The sequence below is a fragment of the Schistocerca gregaria genome, chromosome 6 (assembly GCF_023897955.1).
Source record: "Schistocerca gregaria isolate iqSchGreg1 chromosome 6, iqSchGreg1.2, whole genome shotgun sequence".
Taxonomy (NCBI): domain Eukaryota; kingdom Metazoa; phylum Arthropoda; class Insecta; order Orthoptera; family Acrididae; genus Schistocerca; species Schistocerca gregaria.
This window is the reverse complement of record NC_064925.1, coordinates 428,818,245-428,842,675: the sequence shown is the minus strand read 5'-3', so window position 1 is coordinate 428,842,675 and position 24,431 is coordinate 428,818,245. Positions and strand designations below refer to the sequence as shown.

Here is a 24,431-nt window from a genome sequence, read left to right as displayed (position 1 = left end):
TCACCCCTAGCCGACAGGCCTGACCCTGTTCCCTGGTGGTAGCCCTGGAAGGGAAGGCTGAAGGGACAGGAGAAGCAGCACTAGAAGAATCAGTTCCACACAGAGACAGCCGCAGAAGAACGGCCAGAGTTCTGGACCCGTATGCTTTTCATTTGCATAGCGTTCGCCCTGATACCACCCACTCCAATCAGGGGCTCTCCTCACGGGCGTCACCCAGCCACAGCAAGGGCCGTCTAGCACAGCGCCCATTGCCGGGAGTTCCGATGCTCCAGGATGACGAGCAACCACTTCAAGGCTTGCATGAGGTGGTCACAGCTCAGGTATCGGAAGTGTGATCCGTGTGTGTTCGGAGGGGGGGAGGGGAGGGGGATGGGGGGGTACATAGCGACCCCACCACATGGGCTGGCTACTGTGCTGGCTATGCATCCTAGCATCAGACGACATGAAAGAAAAGGTGGAATGAATTAGGAGGGCACACGTCGGAGACACTAGGTAAGGTGCTCTTCCCCAAATGGCTCACACTACAGAAGAGAAATTTAGTAATGGAGGTCAAATCCAAGAGGGGGACCAGAGAATGCCGAAAGGATGAGGTAATTACGCAGCAAAACAAAACTACAAAGCCAACATTACCAGGAGGATAGTAGGGCCAACATAAACAAGGACACCAAGAGAGGGGGAGGAGATGGCAAAGGGGAAGGAGCAAGGATAGGGAAGGAGGGGAAGGGAAAGGAAATGCAGCCTGAAACAAGTAAGGCTCCAATAGCTCGCTATGCACGTACTCACAAGAGGACCATGAGCCCCGTGGGAGGAACAAAGTAATTGATGGTACAAATACTGTGGGGCCAATCACATAATACGAAGATTCTTTAAGAGGTATGGCCACATGTTTGAAGCAGCAAGTTGTTTTCATTTGGAGTCTACACTTTTATCAAAATATATCTGTATTTATGCTGGGTGTTGGTTTTAACAACACCATGCTTTGCCATGAATGGCCATATTCGAGATGGTGTGCCTTTCGTCACAAAATCCTCTAATCTTTGAATTTATTTCCCTACACAGCTATATATGGGATTTAAGATGGACTCCAAACCACAGAGGAAGTAGTGACAGCAAATTGTAAGACTATTTGAGGACAATGTAAAACTTGAATTATTGTCTACCACTTACACAGTGAATCATCAAATCTAAAAAGTTTTACTATGCTTATCGAAATAGTTACAACATAACTTTACACTCCTGATGAAAACCTTTGAAGCATCAGCAAGCCTCTAACCTACAAGTCTGCAATATACAAAAGTAATGAATACAAACCGTTCCCACAGGACCTGTTATAGTCCCAATCCACTTGAATAAGTTTTCACCATCAGGGAATGCCGACACAGTTTTATCAGGACTCATCTGTAATAAATTTTAATTTGATGTATATCATAACATGAACATCCCAACACTATTATAAAAGGCTGTCAGAATAATATAAACACACTTTGATTTAATATACTACAGTAGAACCTTTATTATCCAACGTCCGATTAACCTACTTCTCGGATTATCCAGCCACGTGTCTGTGTGTGCTCCATGCTGAACACATCACAGCTGGTGTCCGTTATCGGTCCACCTTTTAAGTTTATTACTCATCCATTTTAATATTAAAGCAGCAGTGCAGGTCTATTCCAAGTTCACCTTAACAGGTGTAAGTGAACCTGAAGTACTAAAAATAGCTACAAATCAGAAAAGGAAATGTGTTGTGTGCACGATCAAACAGAAAGAGTTCTGTTATGACTTGACAAAGGTGAGTCAGTTACTACATTAGTCTCAAACGGGTTCTAGAGTGACAACCATTGAAAACTGAAGAAAGGAGCCAGATGGAGGAATAGCAGAAGATGAAAATGCAATAAAGGATGCATCTGAGACTACCTTCAAATATTTGGAACAATCAACCGCTACAGGTGCGGAAATACTGTGGGCAAAGAAGTGCAGCCAGAAACCTGCAAAAACTGAAACAAAAACAGTTTACACTTTTTAAGTAGATTTTCAAGTAGCAAACCGTTTTCCTTCCTATTTATTAAAAATGCAAGTATTTTCCTTAATTCCGACTACATCGTTTTCAGCTCTGTAAATGACTTATTTTATTCTCCTCTGATCATTTGACCTTTTTATAGCATTCTGACCACCCTGAGCCCAAATGTGAAAGTTGAACAAGGTTCTATTGTACCTACAGAGTATTGTGGAGTACTCTATAACCCATTTAAAACTATCTTCTTTTTTCACTGCACTCTACAGGCAAGAAATCAACGTGTCACAACACTCAAAAGAACAATGAATTTAATTACAGTACAGAGCTATATTGAATACAGAGCTCAAACAGTCCCTCACTGTTAATTAAAAGTATTGGTACCAAAAGCTCACTTTAGTGAGGTGCAACCATTGCAATACTAGACTAAATATATTACATGAAATAAGCTCATTTTGGCCTCAATATATAAAAACTTCAGAATTCATAGTCTTGACATTTTAAGTTTGCTTTTAACAGGTAACCAGTTTCAGCTTTACATCTATCATTAGACTTTATAACAGAGGACACCTAATTGTCAAAAGACTTAATCAAAACCATTTAGGTGTTCAAATATAATAAAATTTAACAAAAAACAAATTCTAATTTGAATATGTTACATTAGTGAACAACCGACTTGAGACATTTGCCCCACAAAGCATTGAAAACATTTCTGACAGGTGCAAATCCATTCACAAAAGCTGCTGACAATACAGTCACTGATGTACTTCTTCTGTGACATGATGTGGAAACTATCTTATTACAGATGTTCTCAACATACAGGCAAAACTGATATCATGCAAGTGTTCTCATATACAAAGAGCTCAGCACTTTCTTGTTGGTGAAGCTTGATGATTCACTAAGGTGCCAAAGCATACCAATGCTAATAATCTTTAACTGTGTCCCAACATCATTGATATGCAAGAGCACTTTTACTTGATTACTGGCATGAACAACTCAGTGCAGTGGCTTCTGTATACGGCAAGTATTTCTGCAATCCTGAAATCATCCAATTGTGGTACTTCTGTGCTAATTTATTTACTTTCAAATGTTATCAGATGCATTTAGCTAGGGGAGCCACCCAGTGAAACAATTATACACTGATAAGTCAAAATAATATGAGCACTGCGCACCACGAGGTTGGATGTTAACCAGTGCCATTGCAGCAAGTAGCATGCTGTGAAAAACATATAAACACAGCCGAGACAGACTTGGGATCACCCCAGTAAAGATACGGGCTGCACATTGTGAAATCCACTGAGATAAGAGACTTTGTCAAAGAACAGATTATTATTAAACAAAGCCTGTGAACGAGTATCTCAAAAACAGTAAAGATGGTCAAATGTTCATGTGCTACTGTAATTAGTATCTAAAAAGGGGTAGAAAGACAGTGAAACTACCACTAGGTGCTAAATGGTTGGACTCTTCACAGAATTTGACGTTAGGAGGCTTTTCTGTTCTGTGAAGTAATATAGGTGGTGATCTGTGCATCTCTGCCAAAACAGCTCAATGCTGGTGCACAGACCAAGTATTTTGGAGCTCGCCATTCATTGAGGAGCATGGAGCTCCACAGCAGACCACTCTAACGCATTCATATGTTGACCCAATTACAACTACAAAGGACACAGAACCACCAGGATTTGACAGTCTGTCAATGGGAAAGTGTCAGGTTTTCAGGTGAATCACAGTTTTGCTACATTAGGTTGACAGTCGTCACCACAAATGCCATCATCGAGGCGAGCGGTGGCTCAAAACGCACAGTGCACCACAGGCACAGGCTGGTGGGAGTAGTATTATGCTACAGGAGACATTCTCCTGCACTTGCATGGGGCTACTTGTGGTTCGTTGGTTGGTTAAAGGGACCTAACTAAGTCCTCAGTCACTTTTTTCTTGAACACAGATCTACACGACTGTAGATCAGAGATAGCCTACTGTGTGAAACCCAGCGGAAGAAAACCCCACGGTTTACCAAGGTCAGTAAAGCTGAGAAAAGAGACAAAAAAAGAGAAGAAGACAGGAATAAAGGCAGGCAAGGTACCCATCTTGGGAGCAGCACCTGAAAGCAGAGTGCAATGAGGGGACAGACATCCTCCAGCAACTGCCACTTACCAGAGGAACTCTACTCAGAGATTGCCCTGGAAAGACTGGCAAAAAAAAAAAAAAAAAAAAAAAAAAAAAAAAAAAAAAAAAAAAAAAAAAAAAAAAAAAAACTGAAAACCAGCAGCAATGGGAGCAAAACTCAAAAGTTGGGAAACCAAAAACAGAAGAAAAGCTTAAAAAACCACTATAGAAGAGGGGTTGTTTGTCCCCAAAATGAGCTTCAAATGACATCTCACTGGCACTAATGAACTCGAGAATACGATCGGCTGATCGCATGTCATCTGCTAAAATAGAAGATGTATCAGGCGACAGCTGTAGACGGGCCCATAATGGAGTAAAATAGGGGCACTCAAGTAAAAGGTGTCCCACCGTCCACAGTTGAGAGCAGTGGGGACAGAGTGGGGGAGGATCGCCACAGTGCCCTATCCGGAGTCTAGTTAAAATTACCTCCTCCCGACGACGAGTTTGGGAGGAAGAAGTCCAAGCACAGGGAAGAGCTTTCACGTCCCGCAATTTATTATTGGGAAGTGTCGATATATTGGCCGTCTCATTTCCACAGATACCAACATGTCCTGGGATCCAGAGGAATGCCACAGAGACGACCCCCCCCCCCCCCCCCCCCCAAGTAGAGCAAGTCCTGAATCTGGTGGACCAGAGGGTGGACAGGGTAGATAGCTTGGAGACTGAGGAGAGAGCTGAGAGAGTCTGAGCAGATAAAATACTGTATCCGCTGATGGCGACGGATGTATTGGACAGCCTGGAGAACAGTGTAAAGCTCCGCAGTATAAACTGAACACCGGTCGGGAAGCCGAAATCGATTTGGGGTGTCGCCAACAATATAGGCACTCCCAACACCAAACGATGCTTTTCAGCCATCAGTGTAAATAAATGTGGCATCCTTCATTTGTGCGCATAGAGCAGCATATGCCCAACGATAAACAAGAGAACGGGTACCATCCTTGGGAAACTGTCAAAGGTCACAGAGCAGGCAGGTCCGGGGCCGGAACCATGGTGGTGCTGTACCCCAAGTTGTCAAGAAAGTTTTAGGAAAGTGGAAGGAAAGAGAATGGAGCAGTTGACAGAAGCGAACTCCTGGTGGTAGTAAGGAGGAAGGGCGGCCAGCGTACCCTAAATCCAAGGAGGCACCGAAAAAAATGTCGTGGGCTGGATTTGCAGGCATGGAAGACAGATGGCTAGCATAATGACTCAGAAGGACAGCTCGCCAATTGGACAACGAGGTTCAGCATCCTCACGATAAATGCTTTCCACAGGGCTGGTGTAAAAGGCTCCAGACACTAAACGTAATCCACAGTGGTGGATAGAGCTGAGACACTGAAGAATAGATGGTCAAGCGGAGGAGTAATCTATGCTGCCATAGTCCAATTTAGAGCGCACTAAAGGGCAATAGAGGCAGAGAAAGACCACTCTGTCTGCTCCCCAGGAGATAACATTCAGGACACGGAGGGTGCTCAGGGATCGCAGACAGCGAGCCGAAAGAAAGGAAATGTGGGAGGACCAGCACAGTTTCCTGTCAAACATAAGACCCAAGAATTTAGTGACGTCCGCGAACGGAAGGTTGACAGGGCCTAGATGTAAGGAATGCGGAAGAAATTCCATACAATGCCAAAAATTGACAAACGGTCTTACTGGGAGAAAAGCTGAAGCCGGTTTCGATGCTTCAAGAGTGGAGACGATCAAGACATCCTTTAAGACGTCATTCAAGAAGGCTGGTCCGTTGAGAGCTGTAGACGATCGCAAAATCGTCCACAAATAAGGAGCCCAAGACATCACGAAGCAGACAATCCATAATTGGATTTATGGCAATGGGAAACAGTACAACACTTAGCAGGGAGCCCTGGGGTACCCATTTTCTTGGGAGAAGGTACGGGAGAGAGGAGTGTTCACCCGCACTTTAAATGTGCGCTCTGCCATAAATTTACGGAGAAAAAGGGGCAGCCGACCCCGAAAGCCCCAGGTAAGATGAGGACCATGTGCACCAACAAGCCCAGACAACTGCAGCCCGGTCTGGGTAGAGGCAGCAACAGTGTGTTCTGACAAACCTCAATGGACCAGTAGGAATAAGTGGTCCTCCCTTAAAGAGCTGTGAAAGCCTGCTTCACAAATAAAACGTTAAACTAAATCAGCCACTGAGGCACCATGTAACCCAGGGATACGAGTCAGTGAGATCAAGAGCCCACCGCAGGGCGGCTAGGTTGGGACAGTCCAGCAAAATGTGGACCATCGCCAAATGGGGGACACAATGAGCATGGGGTGCGTCCTTGCTGTGGAGGAGATGATTACGTCAGCCAAGTATGGCCAATGCGGAGTTGGCAGAGGACAGTAGGGTTCTTGAGAGATCCCTGCATAGAGGACCTCCACTGAGTCATAATCTCCTTTATCACACGTAGTTAGTTTTGTTTTGTTTTAGGCACAAAAACTACTAAGATTATATGCACCCCATGTCAGAACCATAGAACACAAAGACTACACGCTAAGTACAATTGGCAGAAGGAAAGGCAGTTAAAAAACAGGGTCTCTTTCTTGGACCCCAATGATATCCAGTATTTACAAGATTAACAATGAACAATACAATATTAAAAATTCAATTAACAATTATGTTCATACACCATAGAAACATGAAGGCCCTGAACTAAAGATTAAATGTCCTTCACCATATTGCTATGACAGATAAAAAGTAAAATGGTGTCAATAGACTGCACATCATTCGCTAAAATGGCTTGAAACTCAGACGGCACACACAAATTAGAATGTACATGGTTAAAAGAAGGGCATTCCATCAGGAAAAGGCAAACCATTAAATGTTGATGAGAATGAGCACAGAGTGAGGGGGATCATCACTTAACAAATGACAATGACTAAAACGAGAAGGCCAAGAGGAGGTTGGCCAAGCCGCTAGGAGAGGTTTAATTCCCTGGGTCTTGTTCCCATGAAGGGAAGCCTAGTGGTGATGCCAAAGTGACACCACCTGCTGAAAGGCTGCAACACAGATCATTAGAGGGAACGGAAGAACAAGTGGCCGAAGTACGAGGGCTGCAGCCTTGGCAGCAGTGTCAGTGGCCTCGTACCCCATCAGACCAACATAGACATCACAATGGCTCCATCAAGAGTGAGCAAGTGAAAGCTCTCCTGGACCCACTGCACTAATGGATGCATGGTGTACATCACATAGAGGCTCTGTAGGGCAAAAAGCCTGAGACAATGACAATTGAGAAGCCTATGTTACCGAATAAACTGTGTGTCCTGATACAGAGTGAAGAGCTCCACTGTAAATACCGAGCAGTGTTCCAGAAGATGATACTGAAAATCAGTGGTGCCAATGATGAGGTCACACGTGACACCACGATCAGCCCAAAGTACTACCGCAAAGTTCTGTGCAAAGGTCATACATACAATGACAGAGCGAGTCTGCGGTAGTGTCCTTAGGAAGCAAATCAAGCTCAAGGTGAATATGGGCTGCTGCCACAAAACCAAGGTCGGGAAAGTGGCACATAAGATGAAAAACTGCTGCAGCAACAGCTGAAAGTTAACTCCAGGGGGTAGCAGAGAAGTGTGAAGTGCCCATACTGGCAGTCACAGAAGTCATCAAAGAAGGAGGCATAGAATGGTGGCCAGGCATGGCAGAGAAACTGCATGCACATCTGCTGAGGAGAGTATCACATCAGTATGACAGCGGTAGTTCGGCAGTCTCTCCTTAAAGACTCAACTGGGCTAGTGTAAAAGGTGCCAATGACCAAACGGATGCCATGATGGTGGATCTTATTGAGACAGCATAAGGTGGATGGGCATGCAGATGCATAAACAAAACATCTATAGTCTAGTTTTGAACAGACAAGGGATCGGTGCAAGCAGAGGAGGGTGATCTGATCTGCTCCCAAGGAAGTACCGCTCAGGACCTCTACGTCACAGTAACAGGGTACAGTGCACGGGCAGCCAGGTAAGACACGTGGGAGTACCAAGAAAGTTTCTTATGGAGCATGAGCTCAGGACTTTCGTAGATTCAGCTATCAGAGAAGCATATGGTCAAAAATGTAAACACATTTGAAGAAACCAACTGCACTGCCAGTAATTCATACAAACAGTGTTTTCAGTCACAAAGCAAAAACCATCATTGATGCTCCATGAGTAAAGATGATCGAGACATCACTGAAGACTCTGCTCAACGAGACAAGTCCATAGAGAACTGATATAAATCACAAAATTGTCAATGAAAACTGAGCTGGAAATGCCCGACGGGAGAGAGACAAGAATAGGGTTAATGGCAATAAAAAGAGGATGATGCTCAGGACGTAAGCCTGAGGCACAACGTTTTTCTGGATAAAAGTCGTCTGACAAAGCAGAACCTGATCTGGGCAGCCTATGCAGTAGGTGAATCGCCATGGTTGGGAAAAGAAGACTTTAATCAGGATGTTCAGGAGAGCTGTGAATGTGTGCGCACCATAGCTGGCAAGCAGTTAAGCACGTCTGATCTGCATTGGAGGGAACCCAGCCTCCACCAGTACACTGGTTACCGGACTTGTCCTAAAAGCTCCTGTCGCTAGTTTAACTCCGCAATAGTAGAACGGGTCAAGCAAACGCTATGCTGAGGGTGCCGCCACACCATAAATCACACTCCCATAGTCAAGGAGGGATTGAACAAGGGCTCTGTACAGTTGCAACAGCGTGGTGTTATCTGCATCCCAGTTGGTGTTGCTCAGGCAGCAGAGGGCATTGAGGTGCTGCCAACACTTCCATTTACAGACAAAGATGAGGAAGCCAAGTCACACTAGTGTCAAAAACCGGACCTAAGAATCGATTTGCTCCTACTGTGAGTGGATCATCATTAAGGTAAAGTGCTGGCTCCGGATGAATGGTACGGCACTGACAAATGCATTGCACATGTCTTCATGGTGGAAAACTGGAAGCCATGGGCTAGAGCCCATGACTGCACCTTATGGGTAGCTCCCTGTAGGTGACACTCAGCAACACCAGTACTGGAGCAGCCATACGAAATGCATAACTCTTCTAAATACAGAGAAGGTGGGACGGAGGGCCCGACAGCTGCTGTTAGACCGTTAATGGCCACTAAAAATAGAGAAACACTCAATACAGAGCCATGTGGTTGGTTTGTTTGTGGGATTAAAGGGACCAGCCTACTATGGACTTTCCCTCCATTGCGACGGAAACTCACCCTCGACCCAAATGCGGTTGTAAAGATCGAGGAGGCGCCGCTGGCAGTCCACTGAAAGATGTTGTAGCATCTGAGAGTGGATGCTATCTGGCCCAGGCGCGGTATCAGGACAAGCGGCGAGGGCACTTCGAAATTCCCACTCACTGAATGGAACATTGTACAATTCAGGATGGTGAGTGCGAAAAGGAAGACTCCGACGTTGGAGCGGAAGCCCAAGGGGTAGTTGGCAGAAGCGGAATTCATAGCAAAGTGCTCTGCCAAGCGGTTTGCAATGACGTCGGAGTCAGTACAAACTGCTCCATTCAGTGAGAGTGCAGGAACACTGACAGGGGTCCGATAGCCATAGAGGCGGCGAATCTTGGCCCAGACCTGCGATGGAGTGACATGGAGGCCAATGGTGGACACCTACCGCTCCCAGCACTCCTGCTTGCGTTGGCGGATAATACAGCGGGCTCGCGCACGCAGCCGTTTGAAGGCAATAAGGTGGTCGATTGAGGGATGTAGCTTGTGACGCTGGAGTGCCCGCCGGCGAGCTTTAATCGCTTCAGCGATCTCAGGCGACCACCAAGGCACAGTCCGCCGCCGAAGGGACCCAGAAGAACGAGGAATGGCAGATTCGGCGGCAGTAACGATGCCAGTGGTGACCGATTGAACCACTGCATCAATGGCATCGTTAGAGAGAGGCTCAATAGCGGCGGTGGAGGAGAACAAGTCCCAGTCAGTCTGATTCATAGCCCATCTGCTAGGGCGCCCAGAAGACTGACGCTGTGGCAGTGACAGAAAGTGGTCACTACCACACAGGTCGTCATGCACTCTCCATTGGACAGACGGTACGAGGCTAGGGCTACAGATGGAAAGGTCAATGGCGGAGTATGTGCCATGCGCCACAATGAAGTGTGTGAAGGCACCATCATTTAAGATCGAGAGATCGAGCTGTGCCAATAAATGCTCAACGATGGCGCCTCGACCTGTTGCCACTGACCCACCCCACAGATGGTTACGGCATTAAAGTCGCCCAGTAACAGGAAAGGTGGAGGCAACTGAGCTATCAGAGCAGCCAGGACATGCTGCGCGACATCACCAGCCGGTGGAAGGTAAAGACTACAGACGGTAACAGCCTGTGGCGTCCACACCCGAACAGCGACAGCCTCTAAAGGTGTGTGGAGAGGTACAGACTCGCTGTGAAGAGAGTTCAGGACAGATGCAGACACCACCAGACACCCTTTCATAAGCTGCCCAGTTCTTATAATAACCCCGATAACCACGGAGGGCGGGGGTTCGCATTGCCGGAAACCAAGTTTCCTGCAGAGCAATGCAGAGGAAAGGGTGAAGGCTGATAAGTTGGCGGAGCTCAGCTAGATTACGCCGCTGGGTCACCTGCTGCCTCCGATTTAGCACCTGTGATAGTGCTTTCCATGGCGTCTGATGGACCGGCGAGATCGAGGTCTTCAGCGGACGCCAGAATCTCCACCGCATCCTCAGGCGCAGAGCTGTAAGGATGCGGTGGGATGGCTGCCACCGCGAGTTCCTTGGGCCGAGAGCTCTCCTTGGGTCGCACCGGCTGGAAGGGCTTCACCGATTCAGACTCCGGGACGGAGGAGGATCGTGAAGCCCTACGATCAGCTGACTGTGGACACTTACGCCATTGTCTGTCGTCAGGCTTCTCGCTGGCGGAAACCTGGGAAGGGAGGGACCCAAGGGATCCCTTGCGAGCGTGAGAAGCCGAAGAAGTTGGACACTTCTCCGGCTTAGAAGTGGGGACGGTCGTCACCGATGGGTAGGATGGTGTTGCTCCTGAGGTAGGTGGCGCAGGAGCAACCCGGTCGGTAGAGCCCCCCACTGGCGAGTGGGCAGGAGGAGTTTTACTACTCGTCAATCCGGCCATGTCATTCTCACAGGATGGAGTCGGTCGTATTTCCTCTTGGCCTCAGTATAGGTTAGTCTGTCCAGGGTCTTTTATTCCATGATTTTACGCTCTTTCTGGAAAATTCGACAGCCTGGCGAGCTAGGTGAATGGTGCTCCCCGCAGTAGACACAGATAGGAGGCGGGGCACATTGAGTATTGGGATGTGATGGGCGTCCGCAATCTCGACATGTGAGGCTGGAAATGCAGCGAGAAGACATATGGCCGAACTTCCAGCACTTAAAGCACCGCATCGGGGGAGGGATATAGGGCTTAACGTCACATCGGTAGACCATCACCTTGACTTTTTCCGGTAATGTATCTCCTTCGAAGGCCAAGATGAAGGCACCGGTAGCATTCTGATTTTCCTTCGGACCCTGACGAACGCGCCGGACGAAATGTACACCTCGGCGTTCTAAATTGGCGCGCAGCTCTTCATCGGACTGCAAAAGAAGATCCCTATGGTAAATAACTCCCTGGACCATATTTAAACTCTTATGGGGTGTGACCGTAACGGCAACATCCCCCAACTTGTCACAAGCGAGTAACCGTCGTGACTGGGCAGAGGATGCCGTTTGTATCAGGACTGACCCAGAGCGCATTTTTGACAAGCCCTCCACCTCCCCAAACTTGTCCTCTAACTGCTCGACGAAGAACTGAGGCTTTGTGGAGAGAAAAGACTCCCCATCAACCCTTGTACAAACTAAGAAGTGGGCCGAATAACTGCTACTGCCATCCTGAGACTTACGTTCCTCCCACGTTGTGGCCAGGGAGGGGGAATGTTTTCGGATCGTACTTCTGAGCATTAAACTGAGCCCGAAAACGCTTAGAGACTGCTGGCGGCTGGCCACCAGCGAGAGACGATGTACCACGCTTCATTGCGGGTCATCCGCCCTGATGCCACCTACTCCGACCAAGGGCCCTCCCCACGGGCGCCACCCAGCCACGGCAAGAGCCACCTGGCAGGATGGCCGTTGCCGGGAGTCACGATACCCCAGGAGGATAGGCATCTACTCCTTGGCATACGTGGCGAGTTAACGGCGTAGGCAACAGTAGAGCGATCCCTGTGTTGCCAGGGGGCTACAACCAACAGGGTACATGGCGGCCCCACCACAACGGACTGGCTACCGTGCTGGATGTTAGGTAACATGTGGTCCATGGTCGCCGTCGGTGCAGAAAGAGGCACTGCACAGTGCAAGGTGTTATCTGCACGCAGAAAAAGAGTCATGCCCAAGAGATGGAGAGCGGACAGGACTGCAGTTCAACGGTGTATAAGCTGGCGAAAGGTCTGATCGCAAGATGGACACAATGCACCAAGTAAGGCGCCCTTCTCCAATCGGCTCGCTCTTCGGAAAATTGTGAGAGATGGAGGTCAAACCCAACAGGGGACCATCATATAAGGCCGAAAAGTTTGAGACTCCTTTTAGTCGCCTCTTACGACAGGCAGGAATACCGCGGGCCTATTCTAACCCCCGAACCCGCAGGGGGCCAGAGCCATGTGGGACTCCATTCTTCTGGATATCGATGGATGTATGGGCGGCACCATCTTTGACACGGAAAGCAGCGAGTGACAAAGTTTTGCATAAAAATCTGGAGCAGGCCCTGGAGACCCCACTCGCAATGTAGCAAGGATATGTCGTCACCAGGTTGTGTCATACGCTTTTCGTAAGTCAAAAAAGACGGCAACCAGGTGTTGGCGTCTGGAAAAGTATGTTCCAATGGCAGATTCGAGGGACGCAAAATTATCAGTGGTAGAGCGACCCTAGCAGAAGCCACCCTGACATGAAGCCAGTAGGCCACGTGACTCCAGGACCCAACCCAACCGCCGACACACCAAACGTTCCAGCAGCTTACAAAGAAGACTGGTGAGGTTGATGGGCCTATAGCTATCCACATCAAGCGGTTTTTTTTCTGAGTTTGAGCACCGAAATAATGGTGCTCTCCCGCCATTGCAATAGAAAGATGCCATTGCACCAGATCCGGTTGAAGACTGAGGCTATGTCGCTTGTAGTCAGATGAGAGATGTTTAATTATCTTGTTGTGGATCCAATTAGGCCCAGGAGCTGCGCCGGGGCAATGTGCAAGGGCACTGAGGAGCTCCCACTTTGTAAATGGGGTGTTACAGGATTCACTGTGGCACGTAGTGAATGAGAGGACTTCCCCTTCCAGCGACTGTTTGAGAGGGCGGAAGGCTGGGGTTAATTCTCCGACGCAGAGGCTCAAACAAAGTGCTTGGCAATCGCGTTTGCGTCAGTAGAGAACACGTCATTTATGGTAACACCGGGAACACCTGTTGGGGTATGGTACCCAAAAATACGTCTGACCTTTGCCCAGACTTAAGAAGGTGACGTGTAACACCTTGACCAACACTCCTGCTTCCGTCATTTGATAAGTTGGCGAACACAGGCCTGGAGCCATTTAAAGGCTATGAGGTGCTCCAGGGAAGGGTGCTGCGGTAGAGCTCGCTGACACTCCTTAATTGCTTCAGCAGCTTCTGGCAACCACTAAGGGACCGCCTTACACCAGGGCACCCTGAAGAGCGAGGGATCAGTTTTGATGCCACAGAAACAATTGTGCTAGTCTCCTGCTTAACCATCACATCGACATTACCGTGTGGGGGAGGTTCAATGGTGGCAGCAGAGGTTAAAGTTCCCCAGTCCGCCTTGTTTAAAGCCCATCTGGGCAGGCAGCTGTGGGCTTCACACTGGGGCAGTGAGCAAGATGAGGAAGTGGTCACTACCACACAGGTAGTCATATGCTCTCCAATGTATAGATGGGAGAAGTCCTGGGCTGCAAAGTGATAAATCAATGGCCAAGTAACTACCATGAGCCACACTGAAATGTGTGGCGGCCCCTGTATTTAAGAGGCAGAGACCGAATTGCGCCAGTAAAGTTTTGACATCTCTGCCTCGGCCAGTAAGAATGGTACCACCCCACAAGGGGCTATGGGCATTAAAATCTTCGAGAAGTAAGAAGGGTTTAGGGAGCTGATCAAACAGTGCAGCTAATACATTCAGGGGTACTGCACCATCAGGAGGAAGTTATAAATTGCTCACAGTTATTTACTGTGTTGTTCTTATCCTGACAGCACAGCTTCAAGAGGGGTTTGAAGGGGCACAGTGTCACTACAGACTGAGTTTAGGACGTAAATGCAAGCTCCACCTGACACACAATTATAGTCGCTATGATTCCTGTAATACCCCTTTTAGCCACGGAGGGCAGGGGTCCGCATTGCTGGGAACCAGATGCAGATAGCAGGAGTAAAGCTTAACAGTTGCCGCAGCTCAGCCAGGCGGTGGAAAAAACCGCCGTCATTCCACTGGAGGATGGCATAGTGAGACTGGTAAAGGCATCGAACATTCATTCAATAAGGCAGTTTACACCTCAGGTTCACCTGCTGCCACTGACTTTTTGCTTGAGCAGTCTATATCCACTGTGTCTGAGGGTCTGGCGAGATATAGGTCCTTAGTGGACGCCAGAATCACCAACCCATCCTCAGACGCAGAGCTTGTAAATAGCAGTGGTGTGGGTGCCACCGCAACTTCCTTGGTATTATGGGTCTTTATTTCTCTCGCTGCTCCTTGGGTTCCCTGGCTGGGAGGACTTCACTGGCTCAGTGTCCGGGCATGGGGACGAACGCAAAGCCCTATGACTAGCTGCTTTTGAGCTCTTCAGCCACTGGTAGGTGTCATTTTTCCCACCAGCCGAAACCTGGGAAGGGAGTGACCCAAGGAGGCCTTCCTAGTGAGAGAAGCCGAAGAAGACATGCTTCCTTGGCTTAGAAGTGGGGATGGACTCCCAATGGTTGGGGTGGGGGTGTGTTGCTTCCAAAGTAGGTGGTGTGGGAGCAACACGGAGGGACGTGCCCCCCCCCACCCCCCCCAACATCACGGGGTCAGGTGTAGTCTTCCAGCTCTGACAGGTGACTGGGGTTGGCAGAGCTGATTGTGCCAGAACTGTTGTAGTGGCAGCAAAGACAATGTCACACGTACAGGACACAGGCATTCAAATTTTCTCTTAGCCTCAGTGTAGGTCAGTCTGTCCACGGTCTTGTACTCCACGATTTTCCTTTCTTTCTGGAGAACCCTGCAGTCAGGTGAGCAAGGTGAATGGTGCTCTCCACAGTTGACACAGATCGGAGGTGGGGCACATGGAGTATTTGTAATGTGATGGGCATCCGCTATCTTTCATGTGATGCTGGAAGTACAGCAGGAAGACATATGACCGAACTTCCAGCACTTAAAGCAATGCATTGGGGGAGGGATAAAGGGCTTTACATCACACCAGTAGACCATCACCTTGACCTTCTCAGGTAATGTATCACCCTCAAAGGCCAAGATGAAAGCACCGGAGGCAACCTGATTATCCCTCAGACTCCGGTGGACACGGCGAACTAAATGTACACTTAGCCACTCTAAACTTGCATGCAGCTCATCATCAGACTGCAAAAGAAGGTCCCTGTGAAGTACGATACCCTGGACCATATTTAAGCTCTTATGGGGCGTGATGGTTACAAGAACACTCCCCAGCTTGTCACAAGCGAGTAATGTCCGTGACTTGGACGAGGATGCTGCTTTGATCAAGACTGACGCAGATCTCATTTTGCTCAAGCCCTCCACCTCCAAAACTTGTGCTCTAAATGCTCAACAAAAAACTGAGGCTTCATCATCATGAAAGATTCCCTACCAGCTCTCGAACATACAAGGTACAGGGGCAAATAAGATCAGCTGCCATCCTTAGCCTGATGTTCCTCCCAAGGTGTGGCCAGAAAGGGGAACAATTTGGGTTCGTACATCTGGGTGTTGAATTGAGCTCGTGATCGCCTAGATACTGCTCGTGTTTCACCACTGGCAACACATGGACTATGCTTCATCACGTGTCATGTCCCGATGTCACCCATTCCAACCATGGGCCTTCTCTTAGGTGCCACCCAGCCACATAAAAGGCCACCTGGCAAGATGGCCATTTGCTGGGAGCCCCGATGCCCCAAGGGGATGGGCATCTGCCCCTTACTTACGTAGGGAGTTAACAATGCAGGCATCAGCAGAGCAATCAGGGGGCTACAACCAACATCCACCCTCACAACAGACTGGCTACCATGCTGGATATCTGGTGCAAAGAAGTCCATGGTCATTGTCGACCCAGAAAGCGACACTGCATAGTGCTTCATGGAAAATACACCCTGGACGATTCTTCGCCCAAGAAATGGAGAATGAGCAGGACTAAAATGTGATGACAAAAAAGTGGGCAAAAGATCTCAATGCACGACAGACACGATGCACCATGTAAGGCACCCTTCCCCACTTGGCTCGCTCTTCGCAAAAATTTTGAAGAATGGAGGTCAAACCCTACAAGGTACCACCACAAATGCTGAAACATGTGAAACTCCTTTTAGTCGCCTCTTACGACAAGCAGGAATACCTCGGGTCTATTCTCACCACCGGACCAGCAGGGGGGCAGAAATTAGGGAGTGGATATTGAGGGAGTGGAGAGTAAACAGCTGATGTTCAGAGAGGGTAAACAGGAAGCCGATTACGATCATAATCCCTGATCTGGGCTCCTGTTACGGGAGATGGATTACGGTGTTTGGAAAAGAGGAGATAGTAGTTCGGATACTTAGGGGACCTGCAAATGTGGTTAACATAATTGACAAGCAGTCGTCGGCACCTGATCCACAATGGAGGGAATCTAGCCTCTACAAGTAAGCTTTTCATAGGATTAGTTCGAAAGGCTCCTGTTGCAAGTTGAACGCCACAGTTATTTATCAGACCCAGTATCCACAATGCTGAGGGAGATACCAAACCACATTCTGGACTCCCATAATTGAGAGGGACTTATCAGTGCTTTGTAAAGCTGCAGAAGAGTAGTGCAATCTACACCCCAGCTGGTGTTACTCATACAACGAAGTGTGACATGATGATCTACGACCACCACATTGAATAGTGGGTCATCAAGGTAAAGATCTGGTTGGGGGTGAATGGTACGATGTCAACAGAAGTGAATAACTCAAGTCAACATGCTTTTGTATCTTAAAATAGCTGGAGGAGCTAAAACCACAGGTGACAGCCTATGGCTGCACCTTTCGTATGGTGCCTTATAATCTACATTCAGTGACACCCACACCAGAGGAGCAACAGGTCACCATCGACCCTCCATTGGAAGGACGGGAGAAGATAGGAGCTGCAAATGGAAAGGTCAATGGCCAAAAAGTTCTGTGTACCACACTGAAGTGTTAGGAGGTACTAGTATTCAAGGTAAGAATGCCAAATTGTGCCAGTAAATGTTCAAGGACTTTATGACGGTCGGTGATCATAGTTCCACACCACAAAGGGTTATGGGCATTGAAATCACCTAAGAGTAGGAGAGGTGGAGTGAGCTGAGAAACCAATGCAAACAGTATATTCGGAAACTTCACCATTGGGAGGGAGGTAAATGTTGCAGATGGTAATATCCTGAAATGTCTTTACACCAACAGCCACAGCCTACCAACTTGCTGTAGAGTGTCCATTTCAGGCTTATACGTATATATGCAGTTTCTGAGCACCAGCAAATTGAGAATCACTGGAAATCCATTGTTAACTGTGTGATTCGTTCCAATAACATAATGAGAAACATTGTATTAGCGGCAAAAGAATTATTGTAACTTGCGTATTATGAGAGTAGGCTATTTGAAGGCAGCTACACACTGAAGATCCGCCCAAAACGCATTGTTCTTGGTACAATTTGTTATAATTTAATTTCAATTAGTAACATTTCCTAAAACTGGCGTTTATTAGGTTCTGATACTTTATTATTAGTTTAATATAAGTATATACTATAATATTTAATGTTATGTAAATATAAGTTCACCTCTTTTTGAGGGGTGACTGTTCAATTGGCTTAATTTAAAGGAAAGCTTGCGCTATTTGTATAAAGATATTTTGCTCCTTTTTCTTTTACGCTTCGTAATTCACATGTTGCAAAGTTTCTGATAATGGGCAGGAACAGTGATCAAGTAATACTGAACTTTGAGTTTTACTAAAATGTGGGAATGATGAAATAATGTTTATCTTATGCGGAGAAGTATTCCACATTTGTACTGCACTGTTTGTAATGGAACTTATATAAGCCTCTGTCCTTATTGATTGGACACGGTACTTTCCTTTTCGTGGGCAATGGATGAAATGTGCGTTTTAATAGAGATAATGTGGGAATTTTGCGCTCGCCCGTCGAGTAAACAGTGTGATTTACAAACTAGAAACATCTCTCGACTGCCGCTGGAGTGCACTGCTATCGCGTATACCACGTTGGGACCCACGTACCGTATTCACGAGTCGCATCGTTCCTGAGCGTTCAGCAGCACACTGAACTTGGCACGCTCAACATTAACGTTCGACAGCACGGTCCGTGTGCCGACAGCTTTAGGGTAATCTGCTACAACTGGTTAAGGGTTATGGCATCAACATACATAGGCAATGAGTTCCTTTGTATGTTGCGAACTGGGGCGTCAGGGGCTGCCAGATTCTCCACCTCAGCCACAGGAGTGGCACAGGCAGGATCTGGTGGCATGGGGGGCACTAGAATGTCATTCTTACATACATTCTCTTGTCTTACATCTCCTTAGAGGATTTTGATGATTGCGAGGGCTTCATTGAATCAGTTGCAGGTACAGAGGCTGATCACGAAGCTCTGTGGCCAGCAGTCTGTTGTCCTTCAGCCACTGGCTAGTGTCCGGATGTCGACCAGTGGAAACGTTGGAACGTAGTGTCCCGAATAAGCCTGAGGATGATGATTTGTCTCTGGCTGGGAGGTGGGGACCAATGTCCCTGGTGCACAGGAAGCCACTTATCCCAAAGTAAGCAGAAGAGGGGAGCCCCCAACCATCAGGGGGGCAGGCACGGGTGAGCAGCCCTGAGGACCCACTATAGGCAGTGTAATGGGCAGGAGTATCGTCCCCAAAGAGGGCGATGTTGTTGTTGTTGCGTGTGACATTGTTGGACATGCTAGGAGCAAAGGCTCGTAGTTCTTTCTCTCTCAGTGGGCGAGTTTGCCCAGAGTATTTTATTCTCTCTCTGGAAAACAGCGCAATTTGGTGAGCAGAGAGAATGGCGCTTTCAACAGTTGACACAGATGGGGGCAGGAGCACAAGGATCATTCACATGTAGCGCTCGTCCACAATCTCAATAGATGGGGCTAGCACTGCAATGCGAAGACATGTAACTGAATTTCAGGCACTTGCATCACCGCACTGGGGCAAGGAGAGGGAGCATACAGTTTCACAGCACATCGGTATACCAGCACCTTGAAGTTTTCAAGCAATGAATCACCCTCAAAGGTCAAGATTAAGGCACATGTAGCAACGCTACTGTCATTTGGCCTTCCTATATACTTGACAGATGAAGTGTACACTGAATTGCTCCAAGGTGGCGCGTAGCTCATCCTCATCTGATTGTAAGTGCAGGTCTCTGTGGAAAATGATGCCCTGAACCAAATTTAGACTTATGGGGAGTAACAGTTGCCAGTATGTCACCCATCTTGTTAGAAGCGAGCAACAGCCGTGACTGGGCAGGGGGTGCCATTTTGATCAAAACTGACCCACTTTTCATTTTACAGGCGGCTGCCACTTGCCCAACCTTACCTTCCAAGTTCTCAACAAAAAATAACTTTTGTGGCAAGAAGGAATCAGCATCAATTCTCAAACAAATGAAGCATTGCTCTGCTTGCCGCTAAACCTTACATTCCTTCCCTCGCTACGCCATGGGAGGAAACAGTTTAGGGTCTTCTCTCTCTGCATTGAAAGAGGAATGTCCTTTCATGGAGACTGCTAGAACTGTATGGCCACCAGCAGGAGATAACTTCATTTGCTTCCTTTGCGGCTCATCTGCCGGGGAGCCGTTCAATCTCAATGGGGCCTCTCCCCATGGGCGCCACCCAGCCTCAGCAATGGCCACCGGGCCATAATCTGTTGCTCAGACTCCCTGTGCCCCAGGCATTACAGGCACGTGCCCCATGTCATATATTGAGAGTTTTTAGCTCCAGCACCAACAGTGCGATCCCTGTGTGGCCTGGGGGCTACTGTGGTGGAGGTACTTGACGACCCACTTCCCAACAGGATGACTACTGTGTTGTTTGAGAATTTTGAAAATTGATGGTACGTCAAATCGAACAACAGGGACCATGTGTTTGTTTAATGAAAAGTTTTAGAATATGCTGGCAGTGGAAACTTGGGGTCCAGTCATAAATCAGATCCAAGCTGGGTCAGCACCATGAAAACCAACTGAGAGGCAGGGGGGGGGGGGGGCGGGGGGGGGGGAGATAGTGGAAGTAATGCTGCAAAGGCTGGAGCCCCGTAGAAGCTAGTCACATACTCACAACTGCTAGAAATAATGTTGCCTGGGCCACAGACTGAGAAAGGAGCCCACCTCATGTAATATGGACAGCAAGACATCACAACATTTGCTTCGCCCATACTTTTTTGTAGGGACTGAACAGCACAAGTTATTTACCTATGCAACAAACATGATTCATACCTAGGTTTGATGCAAAGGGCCTCAGAAAATTCACACAGTTGCAGCAAGAGAGCCTCCTCACTATGCTCTTGGAGTGCGCAAGTTTCTAAAGGAACACTTTCTAGAATGGTGGATAGGTCGTGGTTCACCAGTAACACCTGCATATGTTATCTTCATGTAGTCATGCTACAAGACCAGCACAATACTATTCAGGATGCATTTCACACTATGGAAATGAGTGTTTGGCGTCATTGGCCAGAAGGCCCCTTATGTGGCAGATCCAACCGCCTTGGTGCAGGTCTCATTACATTTCGCGTCACATTGGGCGACCTGCACGCCGGATGGGGGATGAAATGATTTTGACAACAACACCCAGCCTCTGAGCAGAGAAAATCCCCGACCCAGCCAGGAATTGAACTCGGACCCATAGGACGGCAATCCGTAATGCTGACCACTCAGCTGTTGGGGCGAACATTTCACACTAGGAAACCAAACATGCTCAAAAATATGCCAAGAACATGGAGATGTACGGAACTGTGTTTACAGCACAGTGGGGAACATACCAATATATTTGACACTTAAAAGTACTAGTGCTAAAACAAAACAAATCAATTAGCATTCAACACTAGGGGCACACGGACTTGTCTCACACCCTAAGATCTTGACTCTACAATCATTTAAGTCAACAAAATTGCTACAGTGAACTCCCTTGCCAACCAGTAGACTAATCTGTCACATAGCCCAGTGTCAAATTTAGGTTGGAAGTTGACAGTGAGGAGGTGAGACCAACAAATATAAATACAAAATGTTTTTAACATACTGAAATGCAGTGTAGCCATGTTCAACTCAGTTTTCATTATAAATGTTAAAACTGCAATGTAAATTCAAAACATCTATACATAATGGTTACTTCTTGTAGAAGTATCTTGGTGTGAATTATGTATGCGTATCTCACAAAAACTAGCCTATAAAAAAAAAAAAAAAAAAAAAAAAAAAAAAAAAAAAAAAAAAAAAAAAAACCCACAAGGGTCCACTACTAAACTTTTAAGTAACAAATACACATGATTTCTGATGACAAGCATTAAACAGTAATGTTTGTAACTAATGAAGCAAGTAACAATTTTCATAAAGTAGCACACAGGCAGCTATGACTAAGAATCTAGCAAATTTCTTGACTGTGCCAGTTTCACTTTACCAGTGACTGCCCAGTGTTTATGCATGTTAATGGCCATAACTTGGTAAAATTTCATCAGCACCTTTGTAAGCTGCTGTTAAGTACAGGATTGTGAGCAGTGACTATATGTAAACCTTGAATCTGTTATAAACTTTCATGACAAATCCTCTATCAGCAGCTTTGTCAAACAGATGCTAATGAAATGCAAGTACAATGGGCCAAAATAGATAAGTGTTTCAAAGTTTTACTGACCTTCAAAGTAACCACCAGCATTGTGTGCCAGTGATGTGGAAGTCATAGGATACTCTTAGTAGTGTCAGTTGTGTTGACAATTGAGCAGCGCAGTCTATTGCCCAACGAATTTGTAGCAGTTCTGAAGCAAATGCCGTGAAGTGTTTCCTTCAGTTTAGAAATAAAATTGAACTCACGAAAGCGTTAGTAGGGGCGTGCAGTAGGTGATAACACTTAGCCCCATCAGTAACAGCTTGCACTGTATGTGCTTCAGCATTGCCCTGCAAAATGATGGTCAGGTCCTGCAGAAAGTGTCATCACTTCCATCTCTATGCTGTTCATTTTTGGAACACAACCTACAACCAGCTTCGAGACAGAAGTGATGACACTTTCTGCAGGACCTGACCATCATTTAACACCTACAGTGCAAGCTATTATTGAGTTGTTTGACTGCCGGGGCAACTAAGTGCTATACCACATACTGCACCCCCCTGACTTAAGCCTTTGTGAGATCAATTCTACTTCTAAACTGAAGGAAACACTTCACGGCATTCGCTTAAGAACTGCTACAGATCCGTCCACGCCCCTCGAGCCATCAACACAACTGGCACTGCTAAGAGCATCCTACTACTTTCACATCGCTGGCAACGGTTTATACACAATGCTGGTGACTACTTTGAAGGTCAGTAAAACTTAGAAACATCTCTATTTTGTACAAACAGTAAATAAATAGTTGCCACTATTTAAGTTCCAACCCTTGTATTATCTAATTCCATTTGCTACTAGCTATAGTTCAACAGACATCTAGACAGCAAATCGTTAAAACAATTCTTCATGGTCATACCACGATAGCAGCTTGAAGCAATTATCCGCAGCTCCAATTTCTTAGAAAATTTATCAGTGAAATCCGAGACACAAAACTACTCACGAAAAGATAGAACTGACAAAATTTACTAGGCATCTGACCTATACTCACCATTAGAGACATTAATTCTTTCTGTAGCCTGAAAAAGAGAGAAGCATCACATCATCAGTTTTCGGGTTGATCTATGAACCGAGTAAGAAATAAGCAAGTTTCTGCCTTAAAATATTATCAATAACACCAACAAAATAAACAGAAATACATTACCTCTTACTAACTGCATGATTATCTCTTGAGATTGTTTGCGATTCTTCATTTGCTTTCGCAAGTGTCCTACTGTCATCTACAAGACGATTGGTCTCTTGTGCCATCCCTTAAAGTACGTTGCTTTCAAAACCAATATAAATGTGGCACCACAGTTTTTAAAACTACTCACAGCCAATAAGATATCTGGAACAGAGCGCTCACTGTGTTCATAATGCAAAGTTTATCTGAAGAAGAACAAACAATCACAACGGCGGTACCAAGGAGGTTCGGCAACACAAACAGCGAGATACAGATGAAAAATACTGTTTGGCTCGAACATTCTAAAGGCAGTTAGTAGGTGGCCAAAAAATGACAAGTACAAGTAACTTAAGAATAACATAATTCAACTGTGGGTCCAAAAAAGGTTCATAAAATCTGACAAAAAATAAAGGGGACTGCACAAGCTCAATATTTATTGACAATACTAGTTTGCCAAACGTTCAATATATTGAAGCGACCTCACACTATCAAAAACAATGACAGAAATTGTCAATTGACGACACTAGTTTACACGGTTAAGACCCAAAAGAAAGCGTGTACTGCAATTATATTACTTCTAGCTTGCAAGCAACAACAAAAAAACTAGAAAGAGGAAATGAGTGCGAGATTATTATTAGTGTTGATACGAGCTAAAATAGGGAAGCAAAATACGTTAACGAGGGAGACAGTCGCATTCGGCAAGAGACAGGAACATCTTAGAGATCTTTCTGACGACAATCAGGTCATTCTAATGCTCGAAATTTAGTTCTGTAATATCAGCAAGCACAATTAGTAAAATTCTATGGACACCCATGAAGCAAATATATCTCCAGGGCAAAGACCTGTTCAGGAAATTAACGTTAAACATTTCTTTTTTTATGCTTTGTGATAATTTGGTGTATATGGAAGTGGATGGTTCACTCTAGCTATCGTACGATGTGAGAATGTCTCTCTACCTGGATTGGAATCGTTCGCCGACAGAGATGTCATCGTTTACAAGACCTTGCATTGTGGAATAGATGCTAAGTCTCAAATTTGGATTCCTTGTTGTGCTATCTGTCAGACAGGGGGAAGCAAATTATTATTTGTGGGGACTTCAATGTAGATTCTCTGAAAGAGGGTAATAGTAAAAATGACCTTGAAGTATTAC

The 24,431-nt window shown here is 46.5% G+C and overlaps 1 protein-coding gene across 2 annotated transcripts in view; it reads right to left on the bottom strand.

Moving 5' to 3' along the window:
• The window catches only part of LOC126277977 (ubiquitin-conjugating enzyme E2 C-like), a 34,282-nt gene extending 10,785 nt beyond the window's left edge, over positions 1-23,497 (bottom strand). Inside the window, exons 1-3 of one of the 2 annotated variants that reach the window (XM_049977638.1) lie at positions 23,264-23,497; positions 23,111-23,138; positions 1,312-1,398 (exon numbers count right to left, since the gene is read on the bottom strand). In XM_049977638.1, coding sequence (XP_049833595.1) covers positions 1,312-1,398; positions 23,111-23,138; positions 23,264-23,367 — 219 coding nt within the window. In that variant the 5' untranslated portion in view covers positions 23,368-23,497. The remainder of the gene's footprint in view (positions 1-1,311; positions 1,399-23,110; positions 23,139-23,263) is intronic. The other variant, XM_049977636.1, reaches the window with a different exon arrangement.
• Positions 23,498-24,431: the final 934 nt, after the last annotated feature.